The following is a 20,399-nucleotide window of genomic DNA, read 5'->3' as shown; positions in this document are numbered from 1 at the left end:
GAAACCTAGTGCAGTGGAAACTTCCTGGAACCCGTGAGAGTGACCCAAGTGAGGAGCCCTAGTAATGGAGAATATGGAGCCTGAACCAGCCATCTTCCATAACCAGGTAAGGCATCCAGTGGTGGGATGGGGACATTTGACCCATAACCTGTCCTCCTGTGCTATGTGCTGGGGCAATGGTGGCTCAGGGCTTGTGGGGGAACGGCCAACCAAGGACTCATTTAACTTGAGGCCCATGGCACAAGAGGGAGCCCATGCCTGACACTGCCCGGATGTCCAGGAACTGGAAGGTGGATGGCTCAGAGAACTAGGGTAAAACCAAACACCACCCCCACCCCGCCAAACAACAAGTCCATCACATGACTCCTGAGGATACTCTGCTATACTCAGAGCCTAGCCCAGCTGTCCTAAGAGAGGCTTCCTCTTGTAGCTGATGGGAGTGGTGGCAGAGACCCACACCCAAACATTAGGTAGAACTTGGGGAACCCCAAGGAAGAGGGGGAGGAAAGAATGTCGGAGGCAAAAGAGTCAAGGACACAGAATCCACTAAGCAGGGCTGGGGGGGCGCGCTCAGAGACTGAAGTGAGTCATGGGGTCTGCCTTCGGTCCTGTGTGGTTTGCTTTGGGGTGTTTGGGCGACTCCTAACCGTGGGAGTGGGCTGTCTCTGACTTTTGCCTGCTCTTGGGACCCTTATCCTCTTATGGGGTGGCCTCATCCAGCCTTGATATGAAGGTTTGTGCCTGGTCTTACTGCATCTTGTTATGCTGTTTGGTTGATAGCCCTTGGAGGCCTGCTCTTTTCTGAAGGGAAATGGAGGTGGGTGGGGGTGGGATACTGGAGGGAGGGGAGGCTGTGGTTGGTTGGGATGTATTGTGTGAAAGAATAAATAAAATGATAGAAAAGCCTGGAGAGATGGCTCAGAGGTTAAGAGCACCGACTGCTCTTCCAGAGGTCCTGAGTTCAATTCCCAGCACCCACATGGTGGCTCACAACCATCTGAAATGAGATCTGGTGCCCTCTTCTGTATACATAATAATAATAATAAAAAAAAAAAAAGATAGAAAAGCAAAACAAAACAAAAAAACCAATCCAGACTCCTCTGTGTGGGAAGCTGGTTGTGAGCAGATATAATACAGAGCTGCCGGTGACTCTTGAGTTCAGCCCCACCCTGCCCCAAAACACTAATAATCACCTATTTGTTCTCATCTCTTTTCTTGGTCAGGAGCTCCAGAGACAACCTGAAGCTGAGTCATGATGTCCTGAGGGAAGAGCTACCTTATAAAAACACATCACCCCAAAGCTGACTTGGTCCAGAAACACGGAATAACGGTAAGAAAGGCCTAGAGTCTAGGTGTACCCCATCCACTGAGACACACCAGCGCCCCTGGCTCCCGGGTGAGTCCCTCAAAGCAGCCTGCTCTTCCCACATCTGGAAGGTTACCAGAGCGAGGCTTCAGAAAGTAACATGTGCCCCATTCCAGCCTGAGGCTTCAGGGCAGGTTTCCCCGATACTGTTCTCTGGAGCTGGCCCTGTGGACCCCTGGGGTGTGTGTGTGGGGCAGTATAGAGAGGAGCATCTTGCCTTGGACTCACCTTCAGTGAACAGCGGCATTCCAATAAACAGAACTGGCTGCTCAAGATGAGGGAATAACAGAATCTTTGTCCTTTCTCAAGCTAATCAGGTTGCAAGATGGGTGGAAGGGCCTGCCACTCACACAGAGTCCAAAAGCACCACATCCACCACCCCCATACATCCACCACCACCCCCATACATCCAGAGTGGCTTCAGGGAGATGCCCTCGGGGCCGCGGTGCTGGCTTGCTTCTCCAGGGTGGAGTGGGGCCTGCCTTTGTACATTCCCCGCCCACAGAATGCCCCCTTCTCTCTTGACAGGAAGTCAGTGTGGTCTAGAAGAAGCCTATTCTGGAACTGTGTCAGGGCATCAGGTGACTTGATACATACCAGTTGGCTGCATGTCCAGTCTAGGACTCCCTCCCTTTCCTGATTTTTTGTTTTTGTTTTTTTGAGACAGGATTTCTCTGTGTAGCTTTGCTCCTTTCCTGGATCTCACTTGGTAGCCCAGGCTGGCCTCGAACTCACAGAGATCTGCCTGGCTCTGCCTCCCGAGTGCTGGTATTAAAGGTGTGCGCCACCACCACTGGGCTACATTTTCTGATACTTCAAGGATCACTCATCCCTGAGATGAAGAACCTCTGAATCATGGGCTATCTCAAGCTGTCACCACCATGGGTACCATGGATCGTGGTTACTGTCACAAGCTGCTGTCTACGGTATCACGGTATGAAGAGGTCCGGGGCTGTCTCTTCTCTCCTCCTCCCATAAGAGTTGCATCCCAGGCTGGCCTCAGTTTACTTTCAGACACTGGCACCATGTAGACCAGGCTGGCCTGGAACTCAGAGATCTGCCTGGCTCTGCCTTCTAAATGCTGAGTTTAAAGGTACATGCCACCATGCCCAGCAACCTTGAAGGATCCTTGACCTACCTTCCTTGCCAGGGCTGGCATGACAGATGTGCACCACGCATCCAGTTTTTCTGTGGAACTGGAGATGGAGCCCAGGGTTTCTGACTTGTTAGGAAAGGACTCTATCTATCAACTGGGCCACATCTTCAGTGCTGGAGGCGGCCTTTCTTGTAACACATTAAGGTCATGTATGTAAATGGACACTACAGACTGAGCAAAATTATGCAAACAGCTATTAACGTCACAGCTCCTCTTTATACTATCAAAGATATTTGCCTGACACATCAGAGAGAAAAACGTGGAGGGAAGCAGAGGCCTCCCAACTTTCCCAAGACATTCCAGTGCTACCACCCAGAGGTACAGGTAGAAATGTACAGCCAGGCTGGCTGGCTTTGGGTTTCTGGGTAGAACCAGTTCAAGTTTAATTGAACTAGTTTTGCTGTCCATGTTAGCGACAGTCTCTAAGGACACAGGGTTCTGATGCACCATGCTGAGAGGTCATCGTGGCATCGCTAAGACCAAGTTAAGTGTGGACACAGCTCACTCAGCAGCATGCTTTGGGAGCACACAGGGTGCTCCTGAAGCAGAGTCCAGTGACTGAGTTCCAGGCAGAACTCTGGCTCATCCCGAGTTCCTGAGTGAATATTTGTCTAGAAAGATGTGGAAGTGGCCTGGTGTGTTGACCAGCACTCAGGAGGCAGAGGCAGGCGGATCTCTGAGTTCACAGCCAGCCTGGGCTACAGAGTGAGTTCCAGGACAGCTTGAACTACATAGTGAGGCCCTGTCTCAACACAAAGGATTTTACATGAAGACCAAAGCTCAACTCTCCAGCATCCGTGTAAAAATGCTGAATGTGGGCTGAGACATGGTCCAGACGTTAAAGGCTGGGCTAACAACCCAAATGTCAAAAGCTCAATGTGGCTGTGTTCACAACCTGGAACACTAGCACTGGAGTGGTGCCCTCTCAATGAACCTGGCAAACTGCAGGTCAGGAAGAGATCTGTCACAGGGAATAAGGGGGACAGCAACAGAGAATATCCAATGTCTCTTCTGGCCTCCCTGTTTGTACACCCCCTACACACACAAACTGGGTGACTGAGGGAATGAGGGTGCCTGAAGCCTATAGGGCCCTTGCAGGCAAACTGCCATTTCAGCACCTCAGGCCTGCAGAGCATGTGCAGCTGGGACTCTAGAGACAGTGTACTTTCCAGAAAGAACACATAAAGCATGGAATACCACCTGAGATGGTCACACCTGTTTTGTGTATTTACCAGTGAGAATAGTTAACCATTATTTCCTAAATCAGTTCAAAAAGCTGGATTATCCATTAGTAAGAAAATACAAACCTTAGTTTTTAGTTCGATGGTTCACCGTAATAAAGGCACACTGTCACACCACCTTTGCCATGGAGCCAGCTGGGTAAGAGCAGAATGTGGAAGTGTGCCCAGTTTCCAAATCTCTCTCTTGCCTCTCTCTCTCTCTCTCTCTCTCTCTCTCTCTCTCTCTCTCTCTCTCTCTCCCTCTCTCTCTCTCTCCCTCCCCCCCCTCCCTCCCCCCCTCGGTTGTTTGAGACAGGGTTTCTCTGTGTAGTTTTGGTTCCTGTCTTGGATCTCGCTCTGTAGCCCAGGCTGGCCTCAAACTCATAGAGATCCGCCTGGCTCTGCCTTCCGAGTGCTGGGATTAAAAGTGTGCACGGCGCCACCACCTCCTGACTCACTCTCTTTAAACCATTTATTTATGTATGAGTGCTCTGTCTGCACGCTCATCTGCAGGCCAGATGAGGGCATCGGATTTCATGGTAAATGGCTGTGAGCCACCATATAGTTGCTGGGAACTGAACTCAGCACCTCGGGAAGAGCTCCTAACAGCTGAGCCGCCCCTGCAGTCACCCAAATCTCATTCCTTTAATTGGGCTCCATCCGAGTTTTTCAACCTAAACAGCTTTTCTGCATCCAAGGATGGAGCAGCCCAGTGGTGGTTTAAATGGTAACGGGCTCCACAGGCTTGTTTGAAAACACGGTCCCCAGTTGGTGCAACCACTTGGAGGTCTTAGAAGGTGTGGCCTTGCTGGAGGAGGTGTGTTAGTGGCTGGGCTTTGAGATTTCAAAAGACTCCTGCCCGGAGGTACCTGTGGATCAAGAGTTCTCAGCTATCCCGCCACTGTGTCTTTGTTCTGCCACCGTGGACCTCCTGACTCTGAAACTGCAAGCCCAGGTGGTCCCTTCTTATGGTTGCCTAGGTCACGGCATCTTGTCACGGCAATAGAACAGTAACTAATACAAGGCCCAATCTGCTGAGCTTCAGAGATCAGGGAAGATCCATCGTCTACAGCATGATGGCTGGAGACCAAAACATCTTTCTTTCTAGGCTATTTATCAGGGCTGGAGAGAAGGCTCAGGGGTTAAGAGCACTGGCTGCTCTTGCAGAGGACCTGGGTTAGTTCCCAGCCCCACATGGTGGCTCCCAGCCATCTCTAACTCTAGTTCCAGGGGATCTGATGCTCTCGTCTATCTTCCTTGGCCACCTAAAGCACACAGTGCACGTATATATACATATGCAGGTAAACATCCACACATACACATTAAAACAGTAATAAAGAGACCTTTGAAACAAAACCAAGAACAACGAGAGGTTGGGCAAGAGGTGGCCCAGCAGTTACAGAGCACTCACTGTTCTGCAGAGGGCTCTGGGTCAATTCCCAGCACCCATATCTGGCTCACAACTCCCTGTCACTCTAGTTCTAGGGGGTCCAAAGTCCTCTTCTGGTCTCTAAGGGCACTTGGACACACATACACTCAAGCACACACTCTAAGTAAGTAAAGGTAAGTCAAATTTAAAAATCAAACAAAAACAACCAAAGAACAATGAAAAAACACTTTTAAAAAAATTTATTTAAGGAACACAAAATGCATCTAAACGATTTTTTTTTTTGTATTGTTTTGAGACAGAGTTTCTCTGTGTAGCCCTGGCTGTCCTAGAACTCAGGAGATCTGCCCCCTGCCTCTGCCTCCTGAGTGCGGGGATTAAAGGAGTACACCACTACTCCAAGCATCTAAATGATTATTGAAAAACCAAAATTTAACTTTATTATCTGGCACCCATCACTGTACCCAGTCTAAAGGTGGTTTGAAGACTCTAATTTGCAGATAAACTGTTGAAATTACCGACTACAAGAACATGTATGGTCCAGGGGTACTGCACACCTCCTCCTCCCGTACCAGTCCCCTTGGCCCACAATGTACACTCAGGAGAGAGCTGGTGAGGCCCCCATGTTTTCTGACAAGGAGGTTTCCTGTAAAGAGCTAACTGGCCTATCTTGTTGGGTCCGATGCAGCCACATCCTCATTGCTTCTGTATTCTAGTCAACAGAACTTCAGACATTAGAGTTAAATAAGTCAACTCCTGCTCTGTGTACTTCCTAGGTGAGACCAGGGTTTAAAACATTCATGGAAAGAGGCAGAAGCATAAAATGTGAAATTCGAGGCGTTTCAGTCATCAGTAAAAGAAATTCTCAAAACTTAATTCCATCTGTTGCATGTAGAATAAAATTGGAACAGCGGGAAAACAACTTGATTTGTAGGTTTTAAGATCCTAATTTAACAATGAGACTGTTTTATTAAAACCATCATAAAAATAAAAACCCATCTAAATGCAACTGTCAGTGTTCCCAGGGCTAGGAAAATGAGGTTTCCAGGCTTAGGTGAATGGCTCTCTGGGCTGCTGGGTGTATCCCCTTGGGGGTTTCATGGGCTATAGAGAAGCAAGCTGTGCTCAATTCCATACATTACCCATAGGACTAAAATCCAACTACATGACTGTTTAGATCTTGCCCTGATCCAATGCCTAAGGACTGGAGATTTTGGCTTGATATACCCGCAGGGAAGCCAGCAACCTTTACAGCCCACACCAGAACGAAGAGGCACAGGGGACAGCAGCTGCTCACTTAACCCCGGGTCCCATCACTCTAAGAGGAACTGCCTGCTTTTAAACCTCACAGATTTTGCCGTTCAAAACCAAAGCTAAAAAGTAAAAAGTGAAAAAGTATTTTTGCATGATAGAGGAGTGTGAAGTTTCTTCCATAAAGCAGTAGTATATAAGCTTACAAGCAATTAAAAAAAAAAAAAGTGTGACTGCATCAGTCTTAGTGGGATTTGGACATCAGTCCACTCCAGGTCTAGAAGAGCAAGCCTCAGGTTCTTCACAGCGGGGCAGAGAATGGAAACACGAGGCTGGGCAGCAGTGGGGGGGGGGGCATGATGCACTAAGTGCTAATGTCATTCTTGAAAGGGAGGACAGTGGGAAAATAAGGCCACTCCAACTGCTCTCCACACTTCCCAAGTTCATTCTAATCAGGGAAAGCGAACCCAAAAACTCCCGCCTGCCACCACTAATGAGGGTGTTGGAGTAATGACAGACTCTGGAGGATAAGCTGGGCATGACAGAAAGCCATATTCACAAGTCTGAGATGGGAACTGGGGAAGCCACTGGACAGGCAGGAGGTGGCCGCTGTTTTCTGCTATGGACCTGGGAAAACCTCCCCTTCCATCCCCGGCCCTGTCTCCCAGTAGGATAGTAGGGATCCACTGAGTTAGTTTTCCAGGGCTCCTGCAATGCTACTGAGATGCTGATGTAGGATCTCACAGCAGCCCGGCACTAGGATCATCTCAAGGGACACTGTCGGACACCGAAAGGTGACAAACTGAAATGAGCTGGACTTGAGCTGCTATGCTGGCTTAACGGCCCTTTCTATTCTGTCCCTGGCAGGGCCCCACCCCCACCCCTGGGCAGCAGCAGGGTGCTATTTTGGGAAGCTACTGTTTTTGCCATTTGCTTCCAGAATCACAGAGACCGTAAGAAACCTTACACTAAACACTGTGCAGTCCTGAGTTGGGTGTGAGCCCAGCAAGGAGGGCTGAGTGCATGAGGACTCTCTTCCCTCCTTGGCGCGGCGTCATACACGGCCTTCAGCCTTTCCTGCTTCCATGGCCCGACTCTCGGATCTTTTTCCAGCCGCTCCTTCTACAACCTTCTTGCTCGTTGCTTTGCTGGCTGCTTCCTGAGGGTTAAAGAAGGAGGAGGAGGAGAAGGAGGAGGAGGAGGAGGAGGAGGAGGAGGAGGAGGAGGAGGAGGAGGAGAAATTAACCCCTGCCTTCCCAAGATGGGTTTATCAGGTCTACAATAAATGTGTATGCTTGTGTTTGGGGTGCACAGTTGGAAAGTGGAGGTGGTGGCATGCAACGGAAGAGCCTGCTCTCTGAGGTGCTGTTGACTAATTGAGTCCTGTGCTAGTGGAAGCTGGGCATCGAGGACAGAACAGAGCAGAGGATGACTGTGGGACAAGAAGCTGACTGGCTGCAGACACATCTACTGTGGCACTCACACACACAGTAGAATGTACAGTGAAGGGTCTGTAGTGACACACCTGTCTCCAAGTCAAGCTGGACAGCCCAACCAGAAACTATTACTTGGGAAAAAATACTGATGGGCTTAGAATTTTTTTTTCTTTTCAAGACAAGGTTTCTCTATGTAGCCCTGGTTGTCCTGAAACTTACTCTGTAGACCAGGTTGGCCTCGAACTCAGAGATCCATCTACCTCTGCTTTCCAAGCACTGGGATTAAAGGTGTGCGCCACCACTACCTGGCTGAATTGTTATTTTATTTATTTTTATTTTTTTGGTTTTTCGAGACAGGGTTTCTCTGTGTAGCTTTGCACCTTTCCTGGAACTCGCTTTGTAGACCAGGCTGGTCTCGAACTCACAGAGATCTGCCTGGCTCTGCCTCCCAAGTGCTGGGGTTAAAAGTGTGCATCACCACCACCTGGCTGAATTGTTATTTTTAAATAACAAGCTCACTTGGTTTGGTAATAGATGCTTGTAATCCTAGAACTCATGAGGCAGAGGCAGGAGGATCTCTGAGATGAAGCTAGCCAGGTCTGTAGTGTCTTGCAAAAACAAAACAAAACAAAACCCAAGAGCTTTGCTGCATCTCAAGACTTCCCTAACTCTTCCACAGACACACAGGGCCTCAGCACCTGTGCCTCTGTTTGGACAGTGTTGGAGCCCTACCCAACCCGTGCACCCCCAGCAGCCTCTGGCCACACTAGAGTCTCCTCCTTGGCCTTGTTTCTCTCCGGCTGGCACCCAACCTTGTTGGTCAGGGCCCTGCACACACCTTTGCGTCCTGCTCTGCAAACTTCTTGAACATGTTGGCGTACACCTTGCGGTCCCGCTCATTATGCTCCTTGGCCTTCTTCTGGCACATGGATATCTGCAGTCTTGCAGCCTTATTCTGAGGATTGACTTCCAGGACCTTCTCAAAGTCACCTCTGGCTGACTCAAACTCATTCATGAGCAGCTGGGCTTCACCCCTTCTGTACAAGCCTTTCTCGTTGGCACTGTCCAGTCCAAGGGCCTAGGAACAGACGGTCCACAGTTTAGAAGGGATGGCTGTAACTCTTCTCACTTGAGGGCATTGAGAAAGAAATTTAGAAACAGTGTACAGATCAAGGGAGACAGGCAAGAGGTGCTGAAACAGTGGGATCACAGCAATCACACCCCAAGATAAGCATGTGTATATATGGATCACATAATCATCAAACTCACTTTGGTTTTCAATGTTTTAGTATAAAATGTCTCCTCCAAAGCTCATGTGTTGAGAGGTCTGACTGGACCCTGAGGGCACTTCTCAGTGAGTCTTTAATGAAGAGGGCAGTAAGGGATTAGAGCAGTGGGTCTCCACCTGGGGTCACATATCAGGTATCCTGCATATCAGATATTTACAATTCATAACAACAGCAAGATTAGTTATGGAGTAGCAATGAAATAATTTTATGGTTGGGGGTCATCACAACATGAGGGACCATATTAAAGGGCCGTGCCATTAGGAAGGTCGGGAACCACTACACTGGAGGAAAGTCAAAGGGATGTGCTTTATTTTTTTGAGACAGTGTCTCACTATATAGCCCTGGCTGGCCTGGAACTCACTCTGTAGCCCAGGCTGTCTCAAACTCAGAGATCCACCTGCCTCTGCCTCCTGAGTGCTGGGATTAAAGTGTGCGCCACCACACCAAGGTTTTGGAAGGTACACATTGTCCCTGTGCATCCTGGCTTTTATACAGCAAGTGACTTTCCTCTGCTATGCTCTCTTGCCACCATCCTCTGTCCACAGCAACAGTGGCAGCCAAACATGGAGCAAAACCTTTGACCAACACAAAGTGTCCCCACCCCCTGATTTGTGTGTGTATTCATGTGTATGCAGGCCAGATGTCAATCTTCAGGAGCCGTCCACCTTGTTTTTGAGATGTCTTTTACTGTCTTGGGGTTCCCTGAATAGACTGGGTGTCAGTGAGCCCTGGAGGTCTGCCAGTCTGCCCCACCAACACTGTTATAGGCATAGGAGGCCTGGAATTAGGGTTTTTTTGGTGTGTGTGTATGTATGGGTATTTTGCCTGCATGTATGTCTACACACTGCTTGCACACCTGTGGAAGCCAGAAAAGGTGGTAGGATCCCCAGGATTGGAGTTACAGAAAGCTGTGAGCCACCATGTGACTGCTGGCCATCAAGCTTGGGTCCTGGGGAAGAGCGGCTGATGCCCTTAACCACTGAGCCGCGCTCTCGCTCCTCACGCCCAGCTTTTATATGCCAGGGACCACACTCTGGTCCTCACGCTTGTGAGACAGGCACCTTACCCACCAAGCCACTTCCTCCACACCTACAATGTTCAGTGTTCCTATCTCTAGGCCTTCTACTTCTGGGGACTTACCCTGTGCAGATACTCCACAGACATGTGAAGAGAAACACTGAATAAACAGCGTTCTCTTAGAACTTTTATAACAAGCCCTGAAGATCTCGCAGTAAGGATCAGTGAAGTGAACCCTGACAGAGTCACACAGTGGACATTCCAATGACGACGGGTCTTTTACTCCTACATGATGAGGGAGGGCTGTGTGTGCACTCATCTGACGGGGAGGGAAGTCCTGGTTCCACATAATTATATCCAAATCTTTCTCTAATCAGCTTTCAATTTATTCTTCCTTTTTGTGTGTCGTATATTATGTATAAATGTATGGGCGTGCATGTGTCTGTACACACACACACACACACACACACACACACACACACACACACACCCTTCCTCTATTATTCTTTGCCTTACTCCTTTTGAGGCAGGATCTCTCCTTGAACCTGGAGCTCACAATTTTCAGGGAGGCTGGCAGCCAACAACCTTCATGATCCTCCTGTTTCCTATCTACTTAGTGCTCCCTATCCTGGGTAGATGAGGCTAGGCTTACTATGTGGTGCTAAGATCAAACTCTCATCCCCCATGCTTGCACAGCTCTTATATAAATACTGAGCTGTCTTTTCAGCCCTAAATCTATGTATTTCAATTTAAATATATATGCACAGGCTGGGGCTGTAGCTCAGCTTGCCCAGTACATATAAACCCTAAATTTTATCCCTAGCCTAAACAAAACAAAAAACTAAACCCAACAACAACAACAACACTGGTGTTTGGTGTGTGACTGTAATCTCAACACCCAGGAGGTAGAGGCAGGAGAATCACAAGTTCAAGGTTATTTAATGGGATATGAGACCTTGTCTGAAAAAAATTAAACACAGATGTTATTCTGTATTTGAAAAAAGAGAGGAAATATGTAGAGAATGATGATTTGGAAGGGAGTGAGATGGCTCAGTGGGTAAAGGCACTTGCTGATAAGCCTGACAAACTGAGTTTGATCCTTAGAAACCAGACCTCAGAACTGACTCCTGAGGTTGTCCCTATGTGAATCATGGCTTGCACCACCCCCATCCATTCTCACATAATAATGTTTAAAGAATGGGGAGGGGATCTGGAGAAGTCATTTAGTGGCTGAGAGTATGGCTCTCACAGAAGATCTGAATTCAGTTCCCAGCACCCACATGGGGTAGCTCACAATTACCTGTACCTCAAGCTCCAGGGGATCAGATGCCCTTCTCTGGCCCCTGGGAGCACCTGCATGCACACATGCATATTCCTACACAGATACAAATATTTTTTTAAAAAAGAAAGTGAATCTTTAAAAAAATGCCTTTGGAGAGAAAGTTGATGGGAATTTTATGACTGGACTTTCCCCGCCCCCTCCCCCAGATAGGGTTTCCTTGTGTAGCTTTGTGCTTTTCCTGGAACTCACTTGGTAGCTCAGGCTGGCCTCAAACTCACAAAGATCCACCTGGCTCTGCCTCCCGAGTGCTGGGATTAAAGGCGTGCGCCACCAATGCCTGGCTAAGGACTTTCTTGAATGCTTGAATTCTGAGTAGCTTTGTAACATCTCTGTATTTAAAAAAAAAAAAAGCACAAAATTGCCAGGTGGTGGTGGTACACACCTCTAATCCCAGCACTCGGGAGGCAGAGGCAGGTGGATCTCTGTGAGTTTGAGACCAGCCTGGTCTACAGAGTGAGTTCAAGAATAGCCAAGGCTACACACACAAAGAAACCCTGTCTTAACCCCCCTCCCAAAAAAACCAAAACAAACAAAAACCCCAAACTAACAAAAAAGCAGCAGCATAAAATTTAAAAAGTATAATTAATAATAATGTCCTTTTCTCAGACAAAAATTTAGTCTGATGTGACAGAAAAACACGAATCTATAAAGCTGAAATCTTACAACATATAAAACATATCTTTTTGTAATCTTATGCCTGTTTTTTTGAGACAGGATTTCTTTTTTTGTTGTTTTTAAAAACTTTTTTATTATATTTACTTTGTTCTTGTGTGTGTGTGTGTGTGTGTGTGTGTAATAATATGAATGTGGAATAAGTCAGAGGACATGACAAAGCTGTTCTCTCTTTCCACCACACAGGCCCCAGGAATCAAACTCCTGTCCAGCCTGGTAGCTAGTGCCGTTCCCAGCTGAGCTATCTTGGCGGCTCTTGTTTTTGAGACAGGAAGTCATGTAGTCCAGGCCAGCCTTGAACTCTCAATCTTTCCGTCTTTGCCTCCCAAATCCTGGGATCGCAGCATCTGGGACTGCGGTGGTTTGAGTTAGAGCGGCCCCGCAGGCTCCTGTTTGAGTGCTCAGTCATCAGGGAACTTTGAGAAGGATTAGGAGGAGGTGTGCCACTGGAGGTGGACGCTGAGGCTTCAAGAGCCCACACCAGGCCCAGTGTCTCTCTCTGCCTGTAGATCAGGCTGTGGCTCTCAGCTACTGCTCCAGCTCCATGATAGCCACCATGCTCCCCACAATGACGGTAATGGACTGAACCTCTAAAACTGTAAGCAAGCCCCAATTAAATGCTTTCTTTATAAGAGTTGCTTTGGGGTTGGGGATTTAGCTCAGTGGCAGAGCGCTCGCCTAGCAAGCGCAAGGCCCTGGCTTCGATCCTCAGCTCAAAAAAAAGAGTTGCTTTGGTAATGGTGTCTCTTCACAGCATTAGAACAATCATGACTTGCTTCAGGCCTACACTTTTAAGATACACTCAATGGTAGTTTTTACTCACATTGTGGTATACGCTGTTGTTCTAAAGCTAGGTATTTGTAATGAGAGCCCACATTAACTGGAATAGAGAAGTACCAAGATGGTACTTAGAGCAAACTACTGCCACTTGTAGTAATAAAGCTAAGTAACCACTGGAAACAGGATCAGAGCACAAATGCAAAACCGTGATGGCTGCTGAGATGTTCTACAGGTCTCTTAGACTAAATATGTGAATTCAGTTGCTAAAGTCCTGAGAAATTCAAACTAAATCTGCTCTATTAAAAGTGAACCCAGAGGCTGGGGATGTGGCTCCGTGGTAAAGTATTTGCCTAGCAGGAACAAGGCACAATCCCTAGCAATAGCAAACAAAACAAAAAGTGGAACTCATGGAGCTCTTTCTCTGCTATGAAATGCAAAACCAGCGTAAGTAAGACCACAGGTGAAAACTGTTATCAGTTCTATGAAAAATGGATGTAAAATGTCTGATAAAACAGTCCACGTCTAGCCGATACTTCTGAGCGTCCGGGCTCACACTGAGCAGAGAAGAAACAGCAGCCGGAGGGAGACAGAGGTCCACATGGACAGAGTGGAGCACCCACCTTGTCACAGCACTCCACCGCTTTGTTGTATTCTCTGAGCTTCAGGTAGCACATGGCCAGGTTTAGGAAGGCTGCAAGCAGGAACGATTCAGAGGTTTTTGACTCCTTCTCAGACAGGCCATACTCCATCTCCAGCCAGGACACTATCTTCCCGTACTGAATCACAGCCTGCATGTACTTGCCTCCCTAAGGGAAAAAAGCCAGTTATGACTTGTATTATGCTCAATGAAGGATATAATGAAGTGTGAGCATGGCCTGCCTTAGCCGAGTCCTCAAAAGGAATAGGCCTGCACAACAACCCTGGCTCTGTGCCCTTGAATTTTCAGGCCTCAGCTCTCCTGCCCCTTCCTAGTCCCATGGTTCCCTAGTTGCCTGTAGCAGGCTGACACTTCAGAGTGTTGGTTTTTGGCATTCTTTTAGCCTGGCAGCAGGTGATTACACCGACTGAAGCCAACATTTAACATTCTTCAAAAGGATGGTGAGCTGTATAGCTTATGGAAGGGGAGGTGACTTTTCTCTTTTCTCCTAGCATCCAGCATTGCATAGTAAATACTGCAATATGGTAACGTAGTCCCCAGACAGGAAGCAGACTGTGCAAGCCCTTGGCTCTTATTAGTAGTGTGAAAGCAGCACCAGTCAAAACAGGCAAAACTGCAGCAGTGTGTCTGTGCAGCGGTGTGTCTGTGCAGAAGTGTGGCTGTGTCTTGGTGTGTCTGTGCAGTGGTGTGTCTGTGCAGCAGTGTGTCTGTGCAGAAGTGTGGCTGTGTCTTGGTGGCTGTGCAGCGGTGTGTCTGTGCAGCGGTGTGTCTGTGCAGCGGTGTGTCTGTGCAGCGGTGTGTCTGTGCAGCAGTGTAGCTGTGCAGCAGTGTAGCTGTGTCCTGGTGGCTGTGCAGTGGTGTGTCTGTGCAGAGGTGTGTCTGTGCAGCAGTGTGTCTGTGCAGCGGTGTGTCTGTGTCCTGGCATCATCATACTTATAAGAATAGGCAGTGGGCCAGAGGACAGAGTGCTGATCCACAGGCAGTGGGAACACACCTGGTTGGCTGGTATCACACACTACAGTAACCTTGAACATCAAAACTCCACGTGACAGAACTAGTCTGCTCTCACCTGTTCTTCCACCCTGCTCTGCAGGACTAAAGCCTGAACCCAAGGCCTCATGCACACTAAGCAAACACTATATCCGTTACCTCGCCAAGCCTTCATTTTTATTCAGACAGACAGGGCCCTGCTAAGTTGTCAAACTTGTCATCTTCCTGCCTCAGTTTCCACAGCAGTGGTTCACAACCTTCCTAATGCTGTGACCCTGTAGGGGTCAAGCAACTGGTTGAGAACTGCTGTTCCAGAGTAACCAGAATCACCCCTGGCCCTGCTGACTAGTGAGTCCTGACAGTAAACTACTGAACGATGTGTACAGCATGGGCTCTAAACAAGAAACGGCGGGGTGGAGAGGACGCGCTCACTGCTGTAAGGTGATCCCGTGAGTGGAGTGGCAGCTGGGAAAATCACACAAGTAAAACAGGCATACAGGCCAGGGCTCTTCTCTGCAGCGGGCAAGCACCAGCTTGAGAACAGACACTTCCTGTCTGAGGGCAGGAGGACAGCCAGACCTTGCAGGACATTAAAGCCAACGTTTATCCACTGAACACTGTGGAACTCAGAGCAGTGAGGACCTCACACTGCAGAGCTCTCTCTACAGCCCTGGCCTGACCGCAGGCCAGGCACAGACACACTTCCTCCCCAAGGAGCACTAGGGGGCGCAGGATGCCCGCACACAGCAGGGAGCCCCAGCCTTCACTCGCCAGGTCTTTTAAGCTGGCTAGCACGATGAAGACGCTACCTGTGCTTAACAATGACTTTCAGAACTAGAGGAGGAAAGTCATTTCCGGCTTCTCTTCTCACGAGTGTTCAGAGGTTGAAAGGAAGTTTCAACATCAGTCTAAACAGCACAATTCAGTCCTACTTTGCCCACAGCTGTGAACCAAACTGGCCGGTCAAAAAGAATGTGCGGATGTCTTGAAAGACAAACCCACAGTGCACCCATGTCCGCAGTCACCCACACATCTGCACACTGCATGTGGCACACGGGAGCTGGTGAGGGCAGCAGAGCAGGACAACAGGGAAGGGAACATGGCCTTCTGAGATCTGCAGCTCCAGCCACATCAGCACTGGGATCTGCACCTATGATTACGAAGGGTCCTTCAGGAACTTCGGTGGTACAAAATGTTTAGAGACATTCCGGGGTAAGTCTCAGGTCAGTGGTTTTGAACCTTTCATTAATTTCTCCCCAACAGACTTAATGTTTTGAAAGATCTTGTCTATCAAGTTACATGTTAAAAATAATATGTTCCATATGTGTGACTGACAATCCAGATTTTTTCCCAGATTGGTAATTTTAGGAAGATTCAAAACATGTTGAAATAAATATATGTATCATCACTGTACCGCTCCCAAGCAACCCAGGGAAATGATCTGAATCACATGAAAAGCAAAGGCCTAATTTTCCAGATTCAAAGCTCATATCTGTATGCCTTCTGAGGATTCATACATTATTTTAGCAAGTTTGTTAAGAATAAACAAACACACGTATATTATTAAAATCTCTGGATGTCACCCACAGTGAAAACATGATTTGAGATGATGATCCAGTATCACTTACAATAAACACAACTCACCTCTACTACATACAGAGCACATTGACTAAGCTGATCCTACTACCCAATCACAGGCCTCAGCCCACAGTGGAAAACACAAACTTCCCACCCCAAACAAAAAGCCCAGTGGTCTAGACTGCCTCTGCCAGTGTCCTCACAGTTCTTCAGCTGTCCCACCTGGTACCCACCCACAGATAAGGCTGTAGCTGCATAGCACGTCTCACAAAGAAGCTTATGAAGACAGACTCAGGCCTCTACTTTAGGAAAACAAACAAGTAAAAACAAAGAAAGAAAGCAAACTTCTTTCTTTTCTCTTCTTTCCTTTTTAAAAAAGATTGTAGTTACAAGAAAGAAAATTGAAAAACACTTGGGTGCCCTCCATACTTTTTTTTTTTTTTTGGATACAGGGCCTCACTATGTAGTCCTGGCTGGCTGGAACTTACTATGTAAACCTGGCCTTGAACTCAGAGGTCCACTTGCCTCTGCTTCTGAGCACTGAGATTAAAGGTGGGCGACACCACAGCTGGCCTCTGGCTTCAATCTCCTTTCTACAAGGCAGGGAGCTGAATCAGTGCTTCCAACAGTGTACCCGACCCCCGTAGAGCACAGCCATTTCTGAATTCTCATCACTAAATCTTTACGTGATGTGCGGAGACATGCATTTTGGGAGTGGGCTGGCAACCAGTCTGCACGGCCCTCTGAAATCTCTTTTCTTGCACCTGGGGACTGGGACCTATGGGCTAAGGTGCTGGCCCCCAGGCCCACAGAAAGGGCTCTGGGGAAGCAGCAGTCACTTAGGCAGCTGTAAGTGGCATCACCGTGGCCCTGCAAGGATCAGTGCTCTCTTCCTATCAGGTTCTTGGGAGGGCTGTGCTGGGCATCCCTAGATGCTGGGCATCCATGCTAGTCTCCAGGGCTCTATTGGTACCCAAGCAGCACCATTAGTGGTATCTGCATTGTCCTGTTCAGTTACAGCAGCACTGCTGTATTCCTAGACAAAACTTACAAACAAGGTGGGCAATAGTGGTGCAGCCTTGAATCCTAGCACCTTGGAGGCAGAGGCAGGTAGATCTCCATGATTTCAAGGCTAGCCCTTGCTCAACAGAGCAAGTTCCAGGACACCAGAGCCACACAGAGAAACCCTGTCTTAAACAACAACACACCAAAGCCCACATGAAAACCAGCGCGGGGCAGGAATGTGGGGAGTCACTCAACGTGCTCTTTCCCGTCACGTGGCCTAGCGGCGTGTCAGGAGTGGAAAGAAGCATGCACGCTGACTATGGACTGTGGAGTTAGGCCTTGAGTGGTACGGCTGCAGGCGAGCTGGCCAGGTGTGGTCTGCTCTGAGGGAAGGTTACCATCTACTCACAGCGAACAGAAGGGGAACTGCGTTATTTCCTTGTCTCACCAGTCGTTACACTGGAAACAGCAAGCCTGTGAAAACGGAGGCTTCCTCTTACTGGAAAGGAGCCGGCAGAATGCAGGGCAGGGTCCCAGCATGGTCCGTGGACACGTGAATAAACAGCTTAACATGGAGAGGGTTCAAGGGACTCACACACCTTGAAATACACAGTCCCCTTCTCTTTGACAATGGCAGCCTGCTCCAGTTTTTCTTTGGTGTCCATCTCCCAGGATTCTTTGGCCTGTGAATAGATTTGTGGCATCAGTTAGACACACAGCAGCTGATGTCTAGAGAACCAACAGCAGCTACTTCTAGAAGCTCTCCAAACTCAAGACACTGGCAGGCAGAGCTGTGTGCCGCTGGCGTCACTGGCAGGCCAGTGCTCTAGGTACCACATTAAGAACATGCGCAGTGGCTCCCAAGCCGTGGTCTGAGCCATGCTGTCCAAGGGGAATGGGCATCCAGGAACACCAATGCTGAGCACTCTGAGGACTGCACTTCAGAACGACAAGGCAGGGCCTCCCCAGCACACTGCTGCTGCACTGCTTGATTTCCAACTCTAAAGTGGGATTATTACTTATGGTCCAGGCCAAGCTGTGTCTGCAGAGAGAATTTCTAAAATTCCACGTCAAGAAGTGGTCCCATCATTCACACAACCAGATGTTTTATGGACTAGAACGGTATCAGCTTGCAGCTGTGTACTTGGGGAAGTCGTCCCCCTCCCCCGAGTGTTGTGTGTATCTCAGGCTGGCCCCCACTTTACCTCATAGACAAGGATGACCTTGAACTTCTGACACTCCTGCCAGCACCTGCCAAGTGCTGGGATTGGAGTTCAAGGCCAGCCTGGTCTACAGAGTGAGTTCCAGGACAGTTAGGGCTTCACAGAGAAACCCTTTCATGAAAAACAAACACAACAAATATTGCGCGCGTGTGTGTGTGTGTGTGTGTGTGTGTGTGTGTGTCTATCTGTGAGGACCACAGGTCAATGTTAGGTGTCTTTCTCTATCACTCCTCACCTATTTTTTTTTTTTTAAAGATTTATTTATTATGTATACAGCATGTATGCCTGCAGGCCAGAAGAGGGCACCAGATCTCATTACAGATGGTTGTGAGCCATCATGTGGTTGCTGGGAATTGAACTCAGGACCTCTGGAAGAGCAGTCGGTGCTCTTAATCTCTGAGCCATTTCTCCAGCCTCCCTATTTTTTTTTTTTTAAAATAACTATTTTAATTTAATTTTTCAACATATTTTCCCTTTGTCTCTTTTCTAAAACTACTGATCTTATGATTATTATTACCGGGGAGAGAAAGAGAGAGAGAGAGAGAGAGAGAGAGAGAGAGAGAGTGTGTGTGTGTGTGTGTGTGTGTGTGCGCGCGCGCGCACGCGCGAAGGTAGAGCTCAGAGAACACAGGATGGCCCTGTGGAGTCAGTTCTCTCCTTCTGTGTGGGTTCTAGAGAGGAACTCAGGTCCTGGGTTTTGTGGCTACTGCTTTACCCATGCAGCCGTCTGTCAGGTCTTCACTTAATTTCTGAGACAGGCCTCTCACTAAACTTGGAGCAAACTGACCGGCTAAGCTGGCTGGCCAGCGGGTCCCAGGGGTCCTTCTGTCTGCCCCAGCCTGGGGGTCACTGGCACATGCCTCCACGCCCAGCTTTTCACATGGACGGTAGAGACCTGAACACAGGCCCTCATGGTTGCTCAGTACGCCATCTGCCCAGCTCTCTCCTTTTATTTTGGTTTTTGCATGGGGCAGGTGGGGACAGTCACGCTCTGTAGCTCAGGGTGCCCGGAGACAGGTAGGTGATTCTTCTGCAGAGAACTGGGATGATGCGTGCACCCCACCATGTTGAGCTGCTGCCTCCAAACACACCACAGGCTTCGTGCAGTGTGACTGTAAGAACGTTCTTCAAAGAGCATGGAGGGGAGGGGTCCTCTATAAAAGGAGACAGGCAAGCTAAAGGCCTTGATAATCATGTGCTAAAGATTCTTGTCTCCTCTTAGCAATCAAAGCCCAGGAAAAGATCAGTACTGAGCTGGGAGGGCTTCAAAAGAGGTCACCCCCCCCAAAAGAGCAATGGTACGACAAGAACACGCACGTGTGTTGGGGATACAATGCTGCTGTGGGAGAATCCTATCTTTTTCTCCCAAACTCACAGGCTAACAAGGTCACAATTTCTAGTGAAAACTTGGTGTACAGAACATGAGGGTTGTGGCAGCATGGGGATAAAAAGTTAATAAAAAGGCCATCCCTGAGAAGCTCCAGGAAGGGTGGGTGTCGGTCACTGGAGACACAGCTGAGGACTACAGCCAACTGAGATTATAGGGGTGCAGTGTGTCTGCCCACTAAAGGCAGCTGGAACCTACAGAGGTAGCCCTAGGTTGGAAGGAAGTCCAAGGAGGCCATGGCAGATCCCTCTCTCCTCTTCTTGGACAGGTATGAAAACAGCTGGGAAGCAGGTTGAGTTTCTGTCCCCAATTGTAGCCTGCTGACCCCAAGGCTGAGACCTTGGGATCAAAACCTGGCGTACAATCTGTTCAGCACTAAAAAGCTGCACCCCAACTCCCCTAAGGAGGTGCTTGGCAGTACGTGAACTTTTTTGTCCCCAATCCAGGAAAAAAAAAGTACAAAAAGAACAAGCCTAGGAACAAATAAGGGAACAAGTCTTGGATTCTACCCAAGTTAAGGAAAAAAAAAAAGATGCAGCCGAATAAAAAGGCACACAGTGACACCACCAGCTCCTCTTGCACATCACTGTGCTCCCTCGGCTTCCCATGCTTTAAGCAGAAGGGGAGGGGTGGGCAGGCGTC

The 20,399-nt window shown here is 48.5% G+C and overlaps 1 protein-coding gene across 1 annotated transcript in view; it reads right to left on the bottom strand.

Moving 5' to 3' along the window:
• Positions 1-5,472: 5,472 nt before the first annotated feature.
• Fkbp5 (FKBP prolyl isomerase 5) overlaps positions 5,473-20,399 on the bottom strand; it is an 85,344-nt gene continuing 70,417 nt past the window's right edge. The window contains exons 8-11 of the mRNA XM_036168176.1: positions 17,747-17,830; positions 13,537-13,722; positions 8,655-8,894; positions 5,473-7,539 (exon numbers count right to left, since the gene is read on the bottom strand). Of these exons, the coding sequence (XP_036024069.1) occupies positions 7,435-7,539; positions 8,655-8,894; positions 13,537-13,722; positions 17,747-17,830 (615 nt within the window). The 3' untranslated portion in view covers positions 5,473-7,434. The remainder of the gene's footprint in view (positions 7,540-8,654; positions 8,895-13,536; positions 13,723-17,746; positions 17,831-20,399) is intronic.

This window comes from Onychomys torridus, chromosome 18 (genome assembly GCF_903995425.1).
Source record: "Onychomys torridus chromosome 18, mOncTor1.1, whole genome shotgun sequence".
NCBI lineage: Eukaryota > Metazoa > Chordata > Mammalia > Rodentia > Cricetidae > Onychomys > Onychomys torridus.
Note: the sequence above shows the minus strand (reverse complement) of the source record. Positions and strands in the feature narration are given on the sequence as shown.